A 19,590-nucleotide genomic window follows, 5' to 3' on the forward strand; every position below is an offset into this window, starting at 1 on the left:
CGCGGTCAAGCCCGACAACGACGATTGTGAATGAAATAGTTGGATCTGTCAGTGCCAACTATCGCGTCGTTCCCGGCGCGTACACGGTGCTTCTCTCTTAGATCTTATCTAAGTCGTCGTTCACGTTATGCGTAAAGCATAGTAAGTGGCCGCGAAAAGAGAGCGCGATATTAGTCCGACCTAAAGGTCGCGCATCATTCAAGGCTCGAAACCGTTCTTATTTTGGTGAGTTCGATTCTCGATGCCGCGGACATAAAGAAATTCGATGGTGTTTGCAATCGTAAACTGATCAACAGAGAAAATAATTAAAAGAAGGAGTCTGAAATCTTTTTTTTACACATGGAATACTATTAGAGAATGAAAACAATATTAATTATAACACAAACGCTACAAAATGTGTAGCTCGGTCGAATATGTAGCGAGCAACATTTTTTATAATCTTTTTTTTATAATCTTTGTCTTCCCGTTATTTCCGTGCAAAACTTGAATGTACACTTCTATTAGTTTAAATAGGGGAATTTTTTATTATTTTAAATGCGGCTAAAAAATAAAAAAATACAACTCGACACATATATCTTCTAATTCAGTTCGACCCTGAACTACTTTTATAATCGCTGAATTATAAAAGTGACAAGGGTTACTGGTTCTAGAGACTCATTGATAAATCAGTTTCAATTCTCGTGCGATGCCCCTCATCGGGATCTACTTTTTTAATACAAATTTTCTCATAGATCTCTAATATTCTGGAAAATTTTCTGTCGAGTGTTAATATGAAGAGACGACTGATAACGAATATGAAGTAATCGACCGCGTGATAACAGTCATAAACGAAAGATGCGCTGTGATCTCTGACGCTAAATATAATTGCAAGCTGAAATGCTGGATTGAATGATGATTTCAGTTACTGCAAAGTTTCGTCACTAGCTTCTTTTCGTGGCGTTCGTGAGCGTCGAATTTATTGCGATAACTGGACGATCCACATAATTTATATCTGCATTCCAATTGAAGATTCCTCTTTCAAGATTACCCAGGTAAAAGCGCGGAATATTCGTTTTCTTTCGCTACGTTCATTTCGGCGAATAAAAAGAAATTATAAACAAGTTCATCGAGAGATCATCCACCGTTTCGTGCAGCATTCCATGGACCATCGAGCGAAAATCGAATGAGTGCTCTCACGTGCGCGATCGTCAAGATGCAAAGCAGCACCGCGGACTCTTCGACCGCGACGACGAGCGAACGCATCATCGTCCGGTGTAGCTGACCACCGTGTAAGTATATAATAGCTAGTACATATCAGAGAAAGAGAAAGAGACCACCCGCGCGCAAACTGTTGCACCTCGCATGCGATCTCCATCCGGCGACGAAAATAAAATAATCGCGCGACGCGCGCGAGCGAGCGACAGCCTGGTGGATAAGATACACCGGGAGAGGCGAGGTATCAGAGCGGTATGTTAAGTTATTGCCCGTCATGGTCGAACTTAAACACGTGGAGTAATTTATCAATCTGCGAATATGTTACGGAAGCGCTTAGGCGCTCGTGTCGCCCGGAGAGCGGACTTGTCGATGGAAAAGCGTCCCGATGTAAAGCGCTGAGAAAACGGACTCTGGAAAAATTCGCGGTCTAATAACAAATCCATTTGAAATCTGACAACGAAAGCAGATGATAGAAAATTGACGTAATTCTTCAATGCGTTTATATACATGCGATATCCAAAGATACGGAGTGATATGTCACAATATTGGGCGGTATAAAGTATAAGAATACTTTGCGAACACTTTTGAAATATCGAATCTTTATTCGAAGAGGGGTTGAACTAATTGTAAATAAAAGATTATATTAGAATTGATACAAGAGCCATGTGTCGCAAAAGTTTCTTATCTTTATTATCTGGGTGAATTTATAAGCGATAGGGTAAAATTAGAGAATTTATGGTTTTCGCGATACGTAAAACGTGATGCGCCCATAAAATGTCTTATCTGTACCACCCGCGGCAATAATTAAATATAGGACTGAATATGATTGACATACAACACGAATTCCTGCATTTTGATACGGTATGTTTACAAGAAAAGTGAGAAAGTTTAGTTTTTAGTACGGTGTGTAAAATGACGATGAAGAGCATGGGCCGACGAGCGTGGAGACGAGTGTATAAAAATATCACACGACGAAGATGGCAGTGCCAAATCGCGTGTGGTCCATCGCATCGAGAGTTCCTCTTGAATTGCACGCGATAACACTTTGTGTAAACTAGTCGCGAGTTTCATCAAAAAGATACCGATGTATTCGCAACTATTGTTATCAGTCTAGTCGCTACCTATTGTGTCACGATACACTCTCGAGAAAGCTCACAATTGGGGAACAAGAGCGCGAGACAAACTCGATTAATCGATGTCCATTAAATGCTTCAATTTAATTTTTTGCTGAAATTTCGATTAAATTTTTAAATGAAATTGCAATCGAATAATTTGTATTTATTTTTTGCATTATCCAGATTTTTCGCATATTTTATTTGTACTTATCTTATATCTATAGAAAGCTGAAGTTGAAGATTTTACGATAATGCATTTATTTATTTAACGAAATAATCATGTTTCTCGTTTAGTTGCTCGATTGTGTGTTATTTGTGTATCCGGTTTTATTATACGGTATAAGGGTCCGTAATTGAAGAAGCAAGTATAAGATAACACTTGCGTAATGCTCTCTCAATGATGCTCTTATTGTTAGCTTTTAACATATTTACGATATATAGGTGGTACATATAAGGACAATTTAAAAATACGCATATAACAAAAGATTCAATATCTTAATAATATTCATCGAATTATCGAAAGTGTAGATTAAAAAGTCCCGGTCTAAAATTAAACGAGTTCCAACGAATCCAAAATTATATATTTGCTTCTATGTTATCAAATATATTCATTTTTTGCAATTTACAGATAACAACCTGTCATTTTGCGAATATAATCATTTATATTTCTTGGAATAAATTATTTATACTATCGCATAAATTTTCCAAAATGAGTTTAAATTACAAATACATTTTAATTTACACTCGACAGTTAGATTAATTTCCTAAGAAATTAATCATAAATTTCATTAAATTACTAGCGCACTATTTCTATTATAAATACAACTAATCCGGATAAATTACAAAAAATAATTAATGACATTTGATTCGAGAGTTGTGAGATCGAACATATGATCAATTAATTGATGGTGACAATGATACTTCGTTTAAAGTGATTCTCACGACAAATTTCAAATGAAAAACATACGCAATTCATCACTTAGGAATGGCTTCATGAATCCAGTAAATTAGTATATCAATTATATCATAAACCAGTCACACATAAAATCTATTAACATCAATATAACCGATATTTAATTCATCGCCATCATTTATTCGAATTGCACAATGACAGATGTTTTAAAAGATTTTTTAAAATTTTTTATGTCGCACACACACACCCCCATAATTATTTCTCATTTTTAATTATATTTTTTTACTTTCCTTTTTTGAAATTAGAATTAGTATTTGATTGATGCTTATATTTATGCATACATTACAATACACACACATAATAAGTTAGTTTTATTTTTTAAATTATTTAATTATTTATTTATATTATTTATTTATTTATTTATTTATATTATTTTGCCATAATATGATTTATAAAAAATTATAATTGCAAATAAAATTATAACATTAATGTATACACTATTTTATATCTATAGTGCATATTTTATATAACAAATAAGAAACGTATGATATATTTATTTAACGAGACAGATCAAATGTCAGAGGATTATTTATTTATGTTACATAAAGATTATTTATTCATGCTACATAAAGATGATTTACTTATGCTCTATGCAATCCATCTGCGACGAAAAATGTCAAAGAACGATTAATTTTTAAAATACAAGATATTTAACAGTCTTATTATATTTATATTTGTATGATAATAATTTATATTTCAATATATATAATATATGCTATTTTTTAAGAAATATCCTAGCATTAAATTAATACAATTAGTCATGTGAAATGTGGCAAAAATTATATGTAATTGCAAATATGTAACATTAATGTAAATGTAACGTATTATTTTTTCATATTTATAACACATATGTCTATAATGCATTGACTAATGAATAAAAAGAGAGTAACATATTGACTTAACAAGATAGATCAGGTAAAATTCGGGATAGTTCAGGTAAAATCTCACATCTTTATTTATACAGACAGGAGAATCTATTCGCGCAACTAAATTACACGTGGGTATACGCTGTTTTATTGAAATTGCCGGAGAAAATCATCGCGTATTTGAATGTGTTCTAGTTACACGGTTCATTCAGGTCCGGTTTCAATGTCGACCTTTGTCGAGTCAAGAGCGGACCTTACGTAATCGGCGCTTTAAAAGGAACCACGAAAGGTATGCGTGTGGAAGCAATTTATATCGCTTTAAATCGGATATGATTTAAACCTACGCTTATGAAGGAAGTAGAGATCGAGTTAAAAAATGTCTTCCGCGAAAGAACCCAATAATATAATATTAAAAAAAGTGTAATATATATAGCGACCAGAATATTAAATCTGAGGAATATTATTATTCCTTTTTTAAGAAAGAAAAGAAAACGAAAGAATCATAGAGAAAGAAAAAGAATATATCAAAAAAGGCAATATTCAATTTTAAATTGAAAATCTTAAAATTATAAATTATTAGAATGAAGAGCCTTTGACAAACTGAGTACAAAATATATGATTAAAATCAATTGCAAATTGACTTCAATAAAGTAAGATTTGTGCATCATACTTAAATCGTTAAATTAACAAGTGGTAAAAATTAAAGTTTTGTTTTTTAAATAATTTAAATTATAAAATAAAAGATTCTCTCTCAATCATTATTCACTTTTACATTCCACTTAAATATATTTATAAAATTAGTATGCCTACGCTACCACACATGATTGATAATGAAAAAATTATCCGAACAATTACAATGACACATTATGGTTGTTCGAAATTGTTTAACAAGTAGACGATAACATAATCGATAACGTACAAACGATCGAATACACATAAAAATATTATTAATAATGTTTCTGCCCTTGCAACCGCAAGACATTATTGACCTCATTATTATTGGATATAAGATCGATATCGCATTCGAATCGTGTCTGCAATAAGTATATAGAAGCACGATTGTTCATTGCTCAATAAAACATCGCTATCAATTTGATTGTGAATTTCGCAGTACGAGACAAAATCGCGAGGAGAATAGCCTCATTGAATGAACGAATTTGTCAATTGATGAAGTGTAAAGTTATGAAATTTAGACAGATCTAAAATCAAGAGTAACCAAAGAACGATATTCAATCACGAGAAAGAAACTTGATCGAACCGTAAAATGATCTCGAAGAGTAATTGTATCATTAACAACGTAGCCGATCGTGTCAATTACTGGATCTCGATGATGTACATCTTCGCCTTGTTGATCGAAGTGATCACGAATCGACACTTCAAGTGAGTAGTATTCTGTAAGCTTATCACTACTTGATACCGTATGCGTTAGCTAGGGTTGACATAATTAGACACGCAAACATATCAATCTGTCACGTTTTCCATGAAATAACCGACTGTTATTCATCAAGGTGCGAATTGCAAACAGTCGCGACATCATTAATGATGTCATTAGAGATTTGTGGTCACCAAGTTTTTAGCACTTATCGATTTCATCGTAGTTTTTACATTATTTTAAACAATAATTTTTTTTAAACGGTGTAATCAGCTTTTTCATCGATCTCAAATATGCAAAGTTTAAATTTCAATTAAAAGTTAGAAAAATAGATTTTTAAACAATTATATTTTTTACTGCATTATTATTATACGACTTTAAATTATTTTTAATAATTTCTCAAAAATTTTATTTATTCTCTGATAATTACACATTGATTAATCATTGAGTATCGCTTTCGTTATTTTTTTTTCTTTATTCGTGATTCAATTCGCGTGTATCTTTAACATCAAAAGAGCTTGTACGAACAGGAAATACTAACGTTTCAGCGGAATAATAATTAGAAAAACGAGACTATATAAGCGTGACCTAATCCTCAAGTTACCAGAATACAAATTGTCGTGTCACGAACGGTCAGAGTACTGCTCCTACACAGGATACGGTCATAGACGGGCCAGTGAATCCTATTCGCGCGTCATTGACCGACTGACTGTTATAAGCGAATTTTTCCGCTCCATTTTAAATAGGATTACGCTGAATGACAAATGCAGCACTTAGATCGATAGAGATTGTAATTTCAATCTTTTCGTAGAACATAATAAGAGAAATGTCATCTTTCTCTGAAGAGAGAATTGAATCACGTAGTTCAAGCTATAAATACATGTCTTTTTTCAGTATATAATTTCATTCAAATTTATTACATCAACTCGTTAATTTAATCGGTAATTTGCTTATGAGAATTCAAATTGTTTACATAAGTTATCAAGCAATCGAGTGTATTTATGTATTATGCAATTATGTAATATACTTTTTTCCCATCGCGTTCACGGTCAACACATTTTATCGACGTAGTGCTAACACGATATTGCGCATAAAATCGAAATTAAAAGGAAAAAAGAAATATGACGAAACAAGGATATTATAAAACGCAATAGCAACATACAGCACACTAACTTAATAATTGTGAAAATGATTCTCAATCTAAAATCTTATCTAAAAAGACGTAATCGCGAATTCTTGAAGAAATTCAGTCTAACTTTATAGAAAGCATATGCGGAATGTTAAAACACTTTTACACATATTAATGCATGTATATATAATGATGCCTTTCCTTTTTCTAAATTCTGCTATCTTATAATTATAGAATTATAATATAATTAAAGGGAAGAAAATATAAATAAGCCTGTGTATTGAATGTAAAAGTATATTACGTAAAAGTATACTTAACGAGCTATCTTTACTCTCTCAGGAGTATTATCGAATAAATTTAGAAAATCAATAACAATCTCCACACGTTGGCGGAAGTCACCGTACATAAAGCATTGAATACGAACGTTGCAGTTGAAAGATAGTCATCGACAACTTTTGCATTTGTATCAACTGGACAACTAGACTTCGGCACGTGGTATTATAATGTATATTATATGTGTGTAATTGCAAATCAAATTTTAAAAATCATTAAAAATTTTATAAACTCATAATTGTGTTTGTAAAACTAAATAAAACATGCACGAAGTAAATAAAATAAAAATAAATTAAAAAATTATGACAATTATAAGAAATCATAAGAAAAAGTATAATATTAGAGAAACGTTCTAATTGTTTGATTGATAATCGGTTATAATTGGAAAATTTATTTATAGCAAACGAAAAATTTCTTTGATATTATTTTACAATCTATGTGATGTTAATCGATTGCTGAATTAGTTTAAGTTTAATATAACGCTTTAATGAACTCGAAGCACAAAAAAATTTATAGAATATTATTGAGATGAATTAATTAATTAATTAATAAAATATTTATCATTGAATTATACAGCACATATAAGCAAATCGCGAAAATTATGCAAAATGAAGGCGATTGTGTAACTGGCGCGTAAATTCATGAATGAGCCAGAAATTTCTATGTGTATCAGCTGATGATTGATGACGTAAGCGATGTTTGTGTAACCGCCACATGTGTGACGTCACTCGCAAGGGAAGATATCGAATATTGTTCGTCACATTATATCACATGTATTTAAAAATTTTTAGGAATAATTTTTGAAAAAAAATCCTATGCATATCTTAAGGATATGCAAGGAAGATGATAAGTAAGAGAGAAAGTATTGATCAGCTCAAATCAATATCCAACAATATAGAAGACGAAGTTATTAAAATGATTTTGAAGAAATGTTTTTTTAAATACGAATCTTTCAGATTACTAAGTAAAATAAAAACAAACTATAAAAGAAGAATTATAATAAAAGAGTGCAAATTGCATCGAAACAACGAGGTAATAAGTGCTCACGATGGAATATTTCAAGACGACGTCACTAGAATTTCCAGCGCGATGGCTCTTTCTGATAGAAAATGATGACTAAAATACTGACAAATCCGCACAAAAAACGTAATAAATTATCGATAACACAACGCGATTTAAATGTATTGGAACGATGACGCAACTGTCGACGATGGATCGTTCCCAGTGACGTCACGTTGGGATTTCAAGCACGAAGAAGACCCTTCCAGACATCTGAGAATGACGATAGGGGTTCGCTATTGGCGTACAGATACCAGAATAGCATCGAGGAGTTTGCGGACTGACTGGAAAGTGGCTCGGATCGATAAACATGCGTCTGCTCCGTCCGGCGCGCCACCGACATATACATACACGCGCATACACAAAGACACATGTGTCCCCAAACTAGTTTTAAGGAGGCATGCATACACGCGGGCACGATGCACGATCACGATCAGTCGCGATGTAACCGCAGCGTGAGACGGCCTCGCACCAGGCCACCGGGTGACCGCCATCAGATGCTCGACGTAGGCTGATCTCGCGCCGAAGAACCGATCACCGGTCACCAAAACCGGCGATCAGCGACCTGTGACACTGAAGGGGGTCCAACGGTGGGTCTTGTACTTAGGAATCATCGGGGGTCCGTCTGGACCACGCCTGAAGAATCAGGTATGGGCGGAAGGGACGAAAAAGCTATCCATAGTCGAAATTTCTTGGTCTAACAAGATGTTTTAGCGAGAAAATATTTATTTTTGCGATGGATTGTGAGCTTTTTTGTTCAACGATTTCCACGGATTAATATTCAACAAATTTGGATAGAAGTTTAAAAAATGTCTAAAAGTTTTATGTCATGAATAGAATGTAACAATTGTGCGTGCAGCAAATTTCTTCGAGTTTAAGAAAATCAAATAGAGATTAAGAGTGATTGAAAAGTTCAGTTCCATCCATCTTTTCAAAAAACTTTAGAAAAATATGAATCCTTAAAAAATTAAATTTTAATTGATTTCTTTACGATGTTAAAGAATGAATTAAATTCTGTATTCTTTTAAGATCTTTCAGCTTCTTGCAAACATCGTGATTTTTTCTTTTAAGGGCGTTACCTCGATATTTGGATTTGATTGCGAAAAACGTGTGTTCGGAGTAGATAGCCGGTATCGTAGATACAAGATAGTCAGCGATAAACCTTATGAATTTTTGAACGTTTTTTTCAAAGTCGAAATCGTGCCAAATCGATTAAAAGCGTTTCAAACGAAAACACGCGTGCAAAAATCCAGTTTGCACGTTTGCGGAAATATGTTATTCGTGTGTAATCGACAGCTCTATCTGCTCATTGTTGATTCAAAAAATGACGATGAACGCAAGATGCAGATAAGCGACAGAGAACTCTGTCGAGGTTCTTTGACGACTTGATTGTGCGTAGGTTAAGGTTACAAGAACTCGTATAATTTGCGTGACGAAATGTGCTTTTCAGACCTAGCTGTGCGATCGATGCATGACGCAAAGCGAGCAGCTGATCAGACAATAAAGACCAAATGCAATTGCGCGATTGATCATCAGGCAGTTCGCGACATTCATTGATCTTTATCGGAAATTGCAGCCTAATTGTATCAATATTATTTGCCTCAAATCTTCTTTTTTTATTTTAATATGATGAGAAAATTAGAAAGAAAATTAAATGTCTTAAAATATCGATTAATATATCGATAAATAGAATTGGTAGAGGAAGGGAATTGTAGAATGCAATTCTTAAATTTTTTATATCATATATGAATGAGTAAAGAGGCACAGCAATTAGAAGAAACAGAAAGAATTCAACAATTTTAAAACTAATCCTTGTTCCAGACAATTAAATATTCAATTTCGAAATAAATAAAATCTATCCTTATTACACATTTATAAATATTATAATATTTAATATAAAATAATATATAAGATTTAATATAAAATAAAATTTATTCATTCTTTTTAATACATCTTTTTAATACATTTCATAATACAATATTAGTTGTCTGGAGATATTGATGTCGCACAATCAGTTACACTTGTAATAACAAAATTACCTTTTTAATCAATCAGCCGCACGATGTGGTCTTGATTAAACAGTTTACAATCTCAATTTCCGCGAGTAAAATTGTCACGCGATCAAACATCGTTATCATTATCATCGTGATGATTTCATTAATGACAACATCGAAGCGCGTCCATTTCAGATATTGATAGTCAAATATTCGCATAAAAATCAATCAGTTGGATCATCATTCTTACTAGATGAAGAAAATTAAATTAATCCTTGTATTGCGAATGACTTATTAAAATGTATAGTTATTTATTATCCACGCAACGTATAATTAATATAATGCATTCACGACGATAATATTTCAAAATATATTATCAACTTGTTTCGAGATGTAATTCAAGCAAGAAGAAATTGAACATGTTAGATAATTAGCGACACGTGGCATATATAAAACATTTATTCGTGATATCATCTGCTTGATATATGCGATAATTTTATTCACAAATGCAACACAAATCACGGAATTATGTACTCGAAGAATTTTATATCGTGAGACTGTTTCATAATATCTCGCGCAGAAGAAAAAATTTTAAAAATTTAGATACATAAATAAAATAAATCAACAACAGGATTGATTCTCTGAAAGAATTAATTCATTAATAAGAAAGAATCATTGATAGGGAATCTCTAAAGTAATATAAAATATTGTGATAAATGTGTGTGTTTCTATGAGAAATGATTCAGTAAATATGCTTTATGAGAAATGATTCAATAAATATGCCGCTTTGATACATTGAAAATTATGTGATTTTGAAAGTATCAATTTTCTCTAAAATTAGGCAACTATATATTATTAATTTAATATCCTTGCATACTATCATTAAGCTTTGAATCTTCTCAAATAATAAATTTATGGAATTCTGATATTATTCCACGTGATCTGCTAAACTTGCGATTAGATTAATATGACGATTCTTTAACAGTGATCCTCTACAGGAAGAGGTCAATTACCTTTCTTTGGCACATCGCTGGATGATTCATATTTTGATTTTCGCCGTGATTAGCCTACAGCAGTTCTTCAGAACATCTAATCAAAAGAAAAGAGAAAGATAGTGGCTCTCACCACGGTATAATTACGTAATTTACATTATTTGCGTCCTGAAATACAATTGTCGTCGTCGTCGTCGTCGTCGTCACCATCGTCGCCGTCGCCGTCGTTGTTGTCGGCGGCGCGAGCCTTATCATTCTCAAAGAAGAATGGCTACATATTTGCGGCAAAGAGTTTCATACAGCCCTCAGTAGGAAGATGATAGAGGGCCAGGTGCATCAACATCCGGTACGAGTGCCGCCCGACAAGTCACAACCGTCCCAGACTGCTAATACCGGCATCAAGTTCGAAAAGTATGTTGAAAAATATTGTGCAGAAAATATCCCGTGCTCTTCACGTATCTCTAATGAGAATTAAGAGTTTCGAATCAAAATTTCGTGTAAAATGCTACGATACGCATGGACGATTAAGAAATGGGTGACGGTGTTCGACGGAATCACGCATGAAATCACACGATAGAATTAATTGTGGATTTACGCACTTATGCATTTAACATGCGCCAGTAATTAATCGCATTCATTCATTCATCATTTAATTACATCATTTAATTCAGACTTTGGTTTTTATCTTTTCATCATCCGAACTGTATGTACTTATACTATTATCATGCAGTCTTAATCCTTCAACTACGAAATAATTTGGCGCGATAATTATCGCATCAAATCAATAAATAAAAATTACAACTAATATATGATTTTTAAAAATAAAATAATATTATTAAGTTATGATAAATAGTTGCGATAAAATTTCTATCAAAAACTGTTTTAGATTTGTCAATTTTCTATTTAATTGTCTTTATTTGTGACTCGAAATCAGAAAGACGAGTGTTCTGCATCAATCACAATGTAATATTTATTATTCTATTACTAAATCGTAGAATCACATTTGTCGATTTCGTTCGAATTGTGATTTAAAGTAATACTTCAAAAGTATTACTTTAAATCACAATATTCCGATTCTATCTCTTGAACGAAGGACTAATAAATATTCTCAACATTGACATATATTCGACATCAACGTAACGGAAATTTGTTTTTCTGTCGACAGTGAGCAATGTAAGGAGCCCTTGCTTCCGGAGAAACAGAACTCCCACAAGATGACACCAACCGATGGCCGTTCACGAACCACCTCCGAATCAAAAGACACCAATACTAATGGACAGGCGACTACAGCGAATTCTACTATTAGTGGACACAACACCGATGATTGTTTCGAGGTGACCATCTTCGACGAGGGCACCGATAGCGGTCGGTTACCGGATGTTGTTGCCGAAAGTAAAATCTATGGTGCGGCTGATGAGAATGAACCACTCGAGTCATACTTGGCGATTACCATCCAGGTCTTCATACCTTTTCTTATTGCCGGCCTGGGCATGGTAGGCGCCGGATTAGTTCTCGATCTAGTCCAAGTACGTACAGAATTCACATATCTATCATGCGGATTTTTTTTCTCTTCCTTTCTTCTATCCCCTCTCTACCAAAAAATATTTTACGAGACACGATGTTAATAACATCCATAATATTTTTATTAAACTAATCAATTTTTTTTCTTCTTTTTACTTTTGGAATAGATTAAATATCTTAGAATAGGAATGTAAAATATTTAGGAATATAAATTTACGTAATCTTAAAATTAGAAATCTTGGCAAAATCTTTAGATCCATTAAATCTTTAGATCCATTTATATATTTTATCTATTTATTCATTAGTCTTTCTCTTCTATCTAAAAAGAAATCTATTTCAAATTAGCTTAATTTTAATTTTACATTATTAATACATTTTTATTTCGTTTGCTTACAGCACTGGGTAGTCTTCGAAAAAGTCAACGAGCTCATGATTCTCGTACCAGCACTTTTAGGATTGAAGGGTAATTTAGAAATGACTCTAGCATCACGTCTTTCTACTCAAGCGAATCTCGGACATATGGATTTGCCGAAAGAGCAATGGCATATGATCGTTGGGAATCTCGTCTTAATACAAGTAAGAATAATTAGTAATTCAATCACAAATTTAAGAATAATTATGTAATGATGTAATTCTGTAATTGCAATAATTTCGCTGACTATTCGTTGCTAACTAATTCTTGGATATTAACAACTGGCAATCTTAATTACTATTAATACATGCAAATTAAATACAAAATATCTGTCAAATAGATTTGCATCCTTATAAGGTATACTCCAATGTATAATGCTTAATGTAACGAGATATAGTTCATCAATCCTTTCACGTTTAGGTTCAGACTTTACTTTAGTGAAACTGGTTTTAACTAGATGTTCTATAATTAAACGCCGATATTTACCATTCGTCATTTGAAAAAGTCATAACTTAATTCCATCGAATACATTGCAAAATACATATTGGTTTAATTCGATGCCATGTATTTTTCCCTTAAAATTTCTACTGCTTCGTTTTAATCGATGTTTGGGTTCTTTGATAGATCTCAAACTTCTTATTTAACAATTATGCGACAAAGCGCGCGGAAAAATTTTGCGCTATTAATCATCCGATGCCTTATCATCTAGTATCGTAAATACATTCGCACATGTACGCTTTACGTATTTTTTAGATTCAAGTTCAATCTCGCGAATTTCCATTAGTAAATCAATGGCATGAAGTTCTTGTAACTTTACTAATTAATAATAAATTAAATTCGCACATTTTAACAAATCGCTGCTATTTGTCAATTAACGAAACGATTCGTCATTGCTTATGCATCCTGGACATCGTAAATTGCCAGAGGATACTATGATGTGATGCGATAATTTGACCTATGATTAACAGTTAATTGTTAAATGAGCCGTCAACACGATTTTGAGAAAATAAGCAATGTTTTTCCTAGCCGTTCGATTTAGCAAATTGAATTATGCTCTCCGGCTGTCTTATCACATTGGCGCCACGATTTTATTTGGCCTTCGAGAAGTCGACTGTTTGCCGTATGATCTTTCGTGCATGACACATAGCTGGTTACTTCATAAAACATCATGCTTTAAACAATATGTGTGTTTCCCTATCGTGAATCTATATCTACATAAGATAAGTTAATATACATTTCTGTATAAAATTTCTGTATAAAATTAGAAAATTCTTCCTATAGAAAATATAAAAAAATCATACTATATCAAATTTTACAGTTTTCTTTAACATATCTCACTATTTTTTAATTTTTTCCACAGCATTCTAAATATATATCTATCTTATAAATTAAATATTATTAAATTTTATTATGACTTGTCAAAGATCTTGCATTTTCAATTAGAATGCCATTCACGCTTCTCCATTAAAACGAATATTAGAAAAAGAAATAGAAGAGAATCTCTCTGTTTCAACGCAAGTTTTTGTTGGTATAGATCTACTGCTTTATAAAAATAAAATTTTCCTCAATTTTATAGTGTCAAGCAATAGTGGTGGGCTTCCTGGGTTCCGTGGTGGCGATCGTGATGGGTGCCTTTCGCAACGGCACGGTCTCCCTGGATCACGCCTATCTGCTATGTGCCAGCAGTCTGGTCACTGCATCCCTTGCTTCCTTTGTTTTGGGCCTTATTACTGCGGGTGTAATCGTCTTCTCCCGTCATTGCCATATCAATCCGGACAATGTGGCCACGCCGATAGCCGCCAGTCTCGGTGATATCACCTCCTTGGCACTTCTCTCTTGGATTGCCACCGTATTGTACGAAAGTATAGATAAACAAGACTGGGTAGCGCCCCTCGTCATAGCTTGCTACGTCCTTGTAACACCGCTCTGGGTATGGATTGCCAAGAAAAATAAATACACTAACGACGTGCTCTATTTTGGTTGGACGCCAGTTATGGTGGCTATGTTAATCAGCAGGTAAAAATAAAGAAATTATTGTTCATTCTTGGAGTTTGCTAATGGATAATATGTTATCTAGCAAAGGCCTACTGCCACTTGTATCATATTTCAAGTAAAGCTCAGTCTAACACAGAAATTTTCTACACAGTTGTGGCGGTCTCATATTGGAGTTCATGGTGTCGCGTTTTGAAAATCTGACGGTATTTCAACCGGTTATCAATGGTGTCGGCGGGAATCTGGTGGCCGTTCAAGCCAGCAGAATATCAACGGCACTTCATAAACAAGCCGAACTTGGCACGCTTCTAATTCCACCAGGACATACGCATCCTGTCATATTTATTACTCCTATCGCTAATTTTTTCGGGAAAGGTATCTCTTCATTCTTCGATAAATAATCCAAAAACATTTTTTTTCCAGAATATTTCTTCATCGTTATTTCTTTTCCTCAGGTATGCACGCCAGAACGACGAGAGTCTTGATGGCGATGGTGATACCGGGCCACATCATCTTCATTTATCTGATTAATTATATGAAAGATGGCAATACGTCGATGACGCCGCTCTTTGTCTTCGTTTACCTTTGCGCGGCGATGTTGCAGGTCGCGGCACTTCTCTATATCGCCTATATAATGATTCACTGGATGTGGAAGCGAAAAATCGATCCCGATAACTCGGCGATCCCATATCTAACCGCGATGGGTGATTTGCTCGGGATCAGTCTGCTTGCGATTGCCTTTCAATTTCTGTACCTGGTCGGAGATCAAGATTTCGACGCGCCCTGAACGTAGTAAGACTAATTTTTGTGTGGCTATGAATGCAGTTAACAACGATCATGGTAATTAGCATGTTAATTATCATTTGTACGCATAATTAGAAAATTTATCGAAAAATTATTATATTTTTAAGAATTTATAAATATATTAATCGCATTATGTGTAATGATCTAATTATATCAAAGATATCAATCAAGAAAAAATTACATTATTTACATATATAAAATTTTCTCTAACTTATTTTTAAATTTTCAGATATACTGAGTTTTAAAATTCACTGCCAATAGAAATCTATAAATCACGTTACGTATATATTATAGATTTCAAATACTAGATAGTCAATTTCAAAACACAATTATAATATCTGAGAAACATAAATTGTTTAAGTGCCTCGATTTATATCAGTAAAATAATTTATGGATACTCGAATGAAATATATTGCATTTTTTTCAGGAAGTCATAAATTGTATAATGTTTTCCGGCGGGCACAAATTAGAACTGTCGGATCGAAAGGGCATTCCTACGAGGCTGTGGTCGTCTGAAAGTATATTCCACCGAACGCTATCTTCGATTTGCCAGTCCGCCGATGAGTTTTCAGAAGAATGGACGGTCGCAATATTTATTGACAAAATATTAACAATTCGTCACTTTTTTATCTTGCCTTTTGTCAAAAAATTGAGATTAATCACCAAATATATGAAGATTCCCTCTTCATATTTTGCGAAAACTTATTCATCGAATTATTTTCGACAGAATCTTGTCCGATATCTTAAAATATTTGATAACTAATAAATATTCTATATATGTAAAATAAAAATAACGGATTGTTAATATCTTGTCAAACCGAGCGGACATACTCAGGTTTTAATTAGGTACTAATATATCAGAAGATAACAAAGGTTGGTATGCCAGATTATAGCTACTAATATATTAAAAAATAACACGAGATAGATAGTGGCAAATTAATTCGTCGAATATAAAAATTGAAAAACGATTGAATTTTTGCAAATAACGTTATCTTCAAAGTTTAAGCCTAAAATTCAAGAATTAATTTTTTCAAAAATGGCCGATAATATAAAGATAAATATTAAATTAATTATATTATCAAATGATAACAATAATTTTGCGAACGAATTTTTCAGTAATATATATTTGGCGAAATATTTCCCAAGCGTAATTCAAAGCCTAAGACTTTGATCCTAATTCCAGAACTTAGGTATATTTTGAAATTCAAGGACACAAAATTCTCGTGGACTATAAGGAAAAAAATTAAAGCAAAGATTTTCATATTTTCTGAATATGGAGTGGGGGAATAGAGTCTACAAAAATATATATTAAATTGCAATCGCGAAAATTGCACTAAAAATTTAATATACAATTCTGTAGACTGTCATTCATTTTTTTGAGCTCAGCGAGAATTCTGGTTCTTCCATTAGGCACACGTAAATAAAAAAAAATACTTGTAATCATATTACCAATTGCGCATGTGTCTTCGAATAGTTGCCTTCGTATACGACGAAATTTAGATAAGTATTTAGAAATTGCCATGCGATCTATTTTTGGAAGCTTTAGAAGCTCTCGAATTTGCTCGATTCTAAAATATAAGTATACTCTGTATAAACTATCTTAACTTTTGCAGTTAATCAGAACTTAGTCTTCCTTGTGCAGATAAGCAATCCTCATTTTTTTCTAATTTTCGAAATTATTCGTTAAAAATATTCAAAGTGTTTCTTGTGTTTTTATGAAAATAATCGTTTAAAAAATTAAATGCATCAAAAATTGAGTCGATAAGCAAGTCATCATCAAGTTCGAGAGCCAGGAAAATCACACGAAATCTCGTATGACAGAATGATCGATGATGGTTTTGTGCTCAATAGTATTATCACTTGGTCAAGTAAATGTATTTTCAAAATGTATTTTAAATGAATTCAATTTTGCATACATGGATGTACCGTAACTTATATATAAAAAAAGAAAATTGCAAATTTGTAACTTGAAAGAACACAATAATTGAAATTGATGTAAAAACGAATGCGCAGTTGTTAAGAAAATATAATCCAAAATATTTCGATTAATCAAATATCACGATATCATTGCAAATTTTACGAAAAAGGTGCAGAAATGATGATATATGTGTGAATCTTATTATTAGTAAAATTATGCACGATAGAATAGCATCTCTCTTCGAAGAAAGAAGAACGAGTGTATTCAGCAACGTAAAATATACATTTAGTTAATGTCCAGTTGACAATTATCTCACACATCGTGCGAGTAATTTAATTCACACATTGATTACAATACATAGTACAACACATTTCTTTATGTTCAAAGATAAAGAGATTTCATAGCTACTCTTCGGTCAAGATTAATTTCACTCGATACATTTATCAATTTATGTGAGTATTATACTAATATAGTATTGTAAATTACAATATTCTATAAAAAAGGAGAGCGAAAAGAGAAAACGTCGTTATATTTCCGTGTACATATTACTGTGTATAATGTACGTATTTTATATGTACATTACGTATGCTAGGCATCGTGTCGGGGACTAATATTTAGTCTATGTGATAGGAAGAGGGATTTATATCCAAGACTATATCGCCTTTCGGTACATGTTCAGTATTAATATCGCTTTACTATTGCCTAGAATTGCTCTAAAATAAATGCAACTCTAGCAAAGATACTCGATTCCGCCGAAAGGACATGCGCTTCTTTTGACACATGTATTTTGTAGCAAACTGCGTTTAACTGCGATCCAATTATGATAGCACGATGTATTCTTGTATGAGAAAAAAAAGATATAACATGATACATTACAGTTGCGTTTTACACGATTAGCATTAATTCATTTTGTCATTCATAATGTCGAATTATTTCATTCATCTCGACTCGCGATAATTACTCCATAAATTTTATCAATACAAAGGAGATATTGCGAGATTAAGTAAAATGCGAAAATATTTATGCTCGCATATTTGCGAACATAAATTCTCTTAGCCATATACATGTATTTTGTTATGTAATCGAGTACTTTAAACGGCCTTTATTGATCGTCTATTGCTCGTGGCGCCGTAGTGAATGTCATTCGTTTCATTTTATAATGCGAGATATACCCCTTTTCTTTTTTTATATACATCTTATTTCTAACGAGCACAATAATTGTATTATGGAAGGGAACGTGCTAAAAACGCAGACAATAATAATTAATTGCAATTTGAGGACGGATACATAAAGTATTTTGTATGTAAAAAGTTGGAATATAGGATCCCTTGTACAGAGCTGACTTTTACAAATAAAAGTGGAAACGACATATATTTTAAATCATCTTTTATTCTACTCGTGAAGGAAACTGATATTGCAAGGAAGAACGATGCTGCCGGATTATAAATTCTTGTCTCGATGTATCTCAAGAAACATAATCGTCTTTAAGTATTGTCTGTAATCTAAAATATAGCGTTTGATCCTCATATAAACTAGAATGACAAACATACAGACAATATAATAACGAAAATAAAGAAAAAGAGAAATATTTTATATACAATATCGCGTGTTAAATTGTATCTTATAAACAATAGAACTGGATATTTTAACGGAGAAATCGAGCACACACAGTGTACTTCGGAAATATGTTCCTGTCTACATTATATATATGTTGAAATATATTAAAAGAAAAGAAGATAGGCACTCTCTTTGCATCGTAACAATCAATTTCGTAAACACACAATAGCGATATCTATAGTCAATTGCGGCATGAATCACACGAGTTTTATCACGAGTGTGATATAGTGCAATGATATCCGAATGTCTAACTGGAATTATGCTTTTAATTATTAAACACGAAATCATCAAGCAGCATA

At 32.8% G+C, this 19,590-nt stretch overlaps 1 protein-coding gene across 6 annotated transcripts; it reads left to right on the plus strand.

Annotated features, from left to right (window-relative positions):
* The first annotated feature begins 70 nt into the window (after window positions 1–70).
* LOC105250438 (solute carrier family 41 member 1) lies at window positions 71–16,795 on the plus strand. Of its 6 annotated transcripts, XR_889125.3 has the most exons (10): window positions 71–225; window positions 732–1,031; window positions 1,134–1,268; window positions 11,021–11,438; window positions 12,193–12,553; window positions 12,945–13,124; window positions 14,537–14,976; window positions 15,107–15,327; window positions 15,408–15,792; window positions 16,184–16,795. XR_889125.3 is itself a non-coding variant. In XM_025413363.1 (8 exons), exons 2-7 carry the CDS (start codon window positions 11,344–11,346, stop codon window positions 15,737–15,739), a joined length of 1,629 nt encoding a protein of 542 aa, XP_025269148.1. In that variant the 5' UTR covers window positions 8,049–8,689; window positions 11,021–11,343; the 3' UTR covers window positions 15,740–15,744; window positions 16,184–16,795. The 6 variants fall into 6 exon arrangements, 1 of the variants encoding a protein (XP_025269148.1); XR_003123516.1 differs by lacking the exons at window positions 71–225; window positions 732–1,031 and having other exon boundaries at window positions 1,050–1,268; XM_025413363.1 differs by lacking the exons at window positions 71–225; window positions 732–1,031; window positions 1,134–1,268 and adding an exon at window positions 8,049–8,689 and having other exon boundaries at window positions 15,408–15,744.
* Window positions 16,796–19,590: the final 2,795 nt, after the last annotated feature.

The sequence above is a fragment of the Camponotus floridanus genome, unplaced genomic scaffold, assembly GCF_003227725.1.
Source record: "Camponotus floridanus strain SB8 unplaced genomic scaffold, Cflo_v7.5 scaffold66, whole genome shotgun sequence".
NCBI lineage: Eukaryota > Metazoa > Arthropoda > Insecta > Hymenoptera > Formicidae > Camponotus > Camponotus floridanus.

Coding starts and splice junctions, on each gene's coding strand:
- LOC105250438 (XM_025413363.1), top strand. CDS start 11,344: ATGATAGAGGGCCAGGTGCATCAACATCCGGTACGAGTGCCGCCCGAC. Junction 11,439..12,192: donor ACCGGCATCAAGTTCGAAAA/GTATGTTGAAAA, acceptor TTCTGTCGACAG/TGAGCAATGTAAGGAGCCCT. Junction 14,977..15,106: donor GTGGCTATGTTAATCAGCAG/GTAAAAATAAAG, acceptor TTTTCTACACAG/TTGTGGCGGTCTCATATTGG.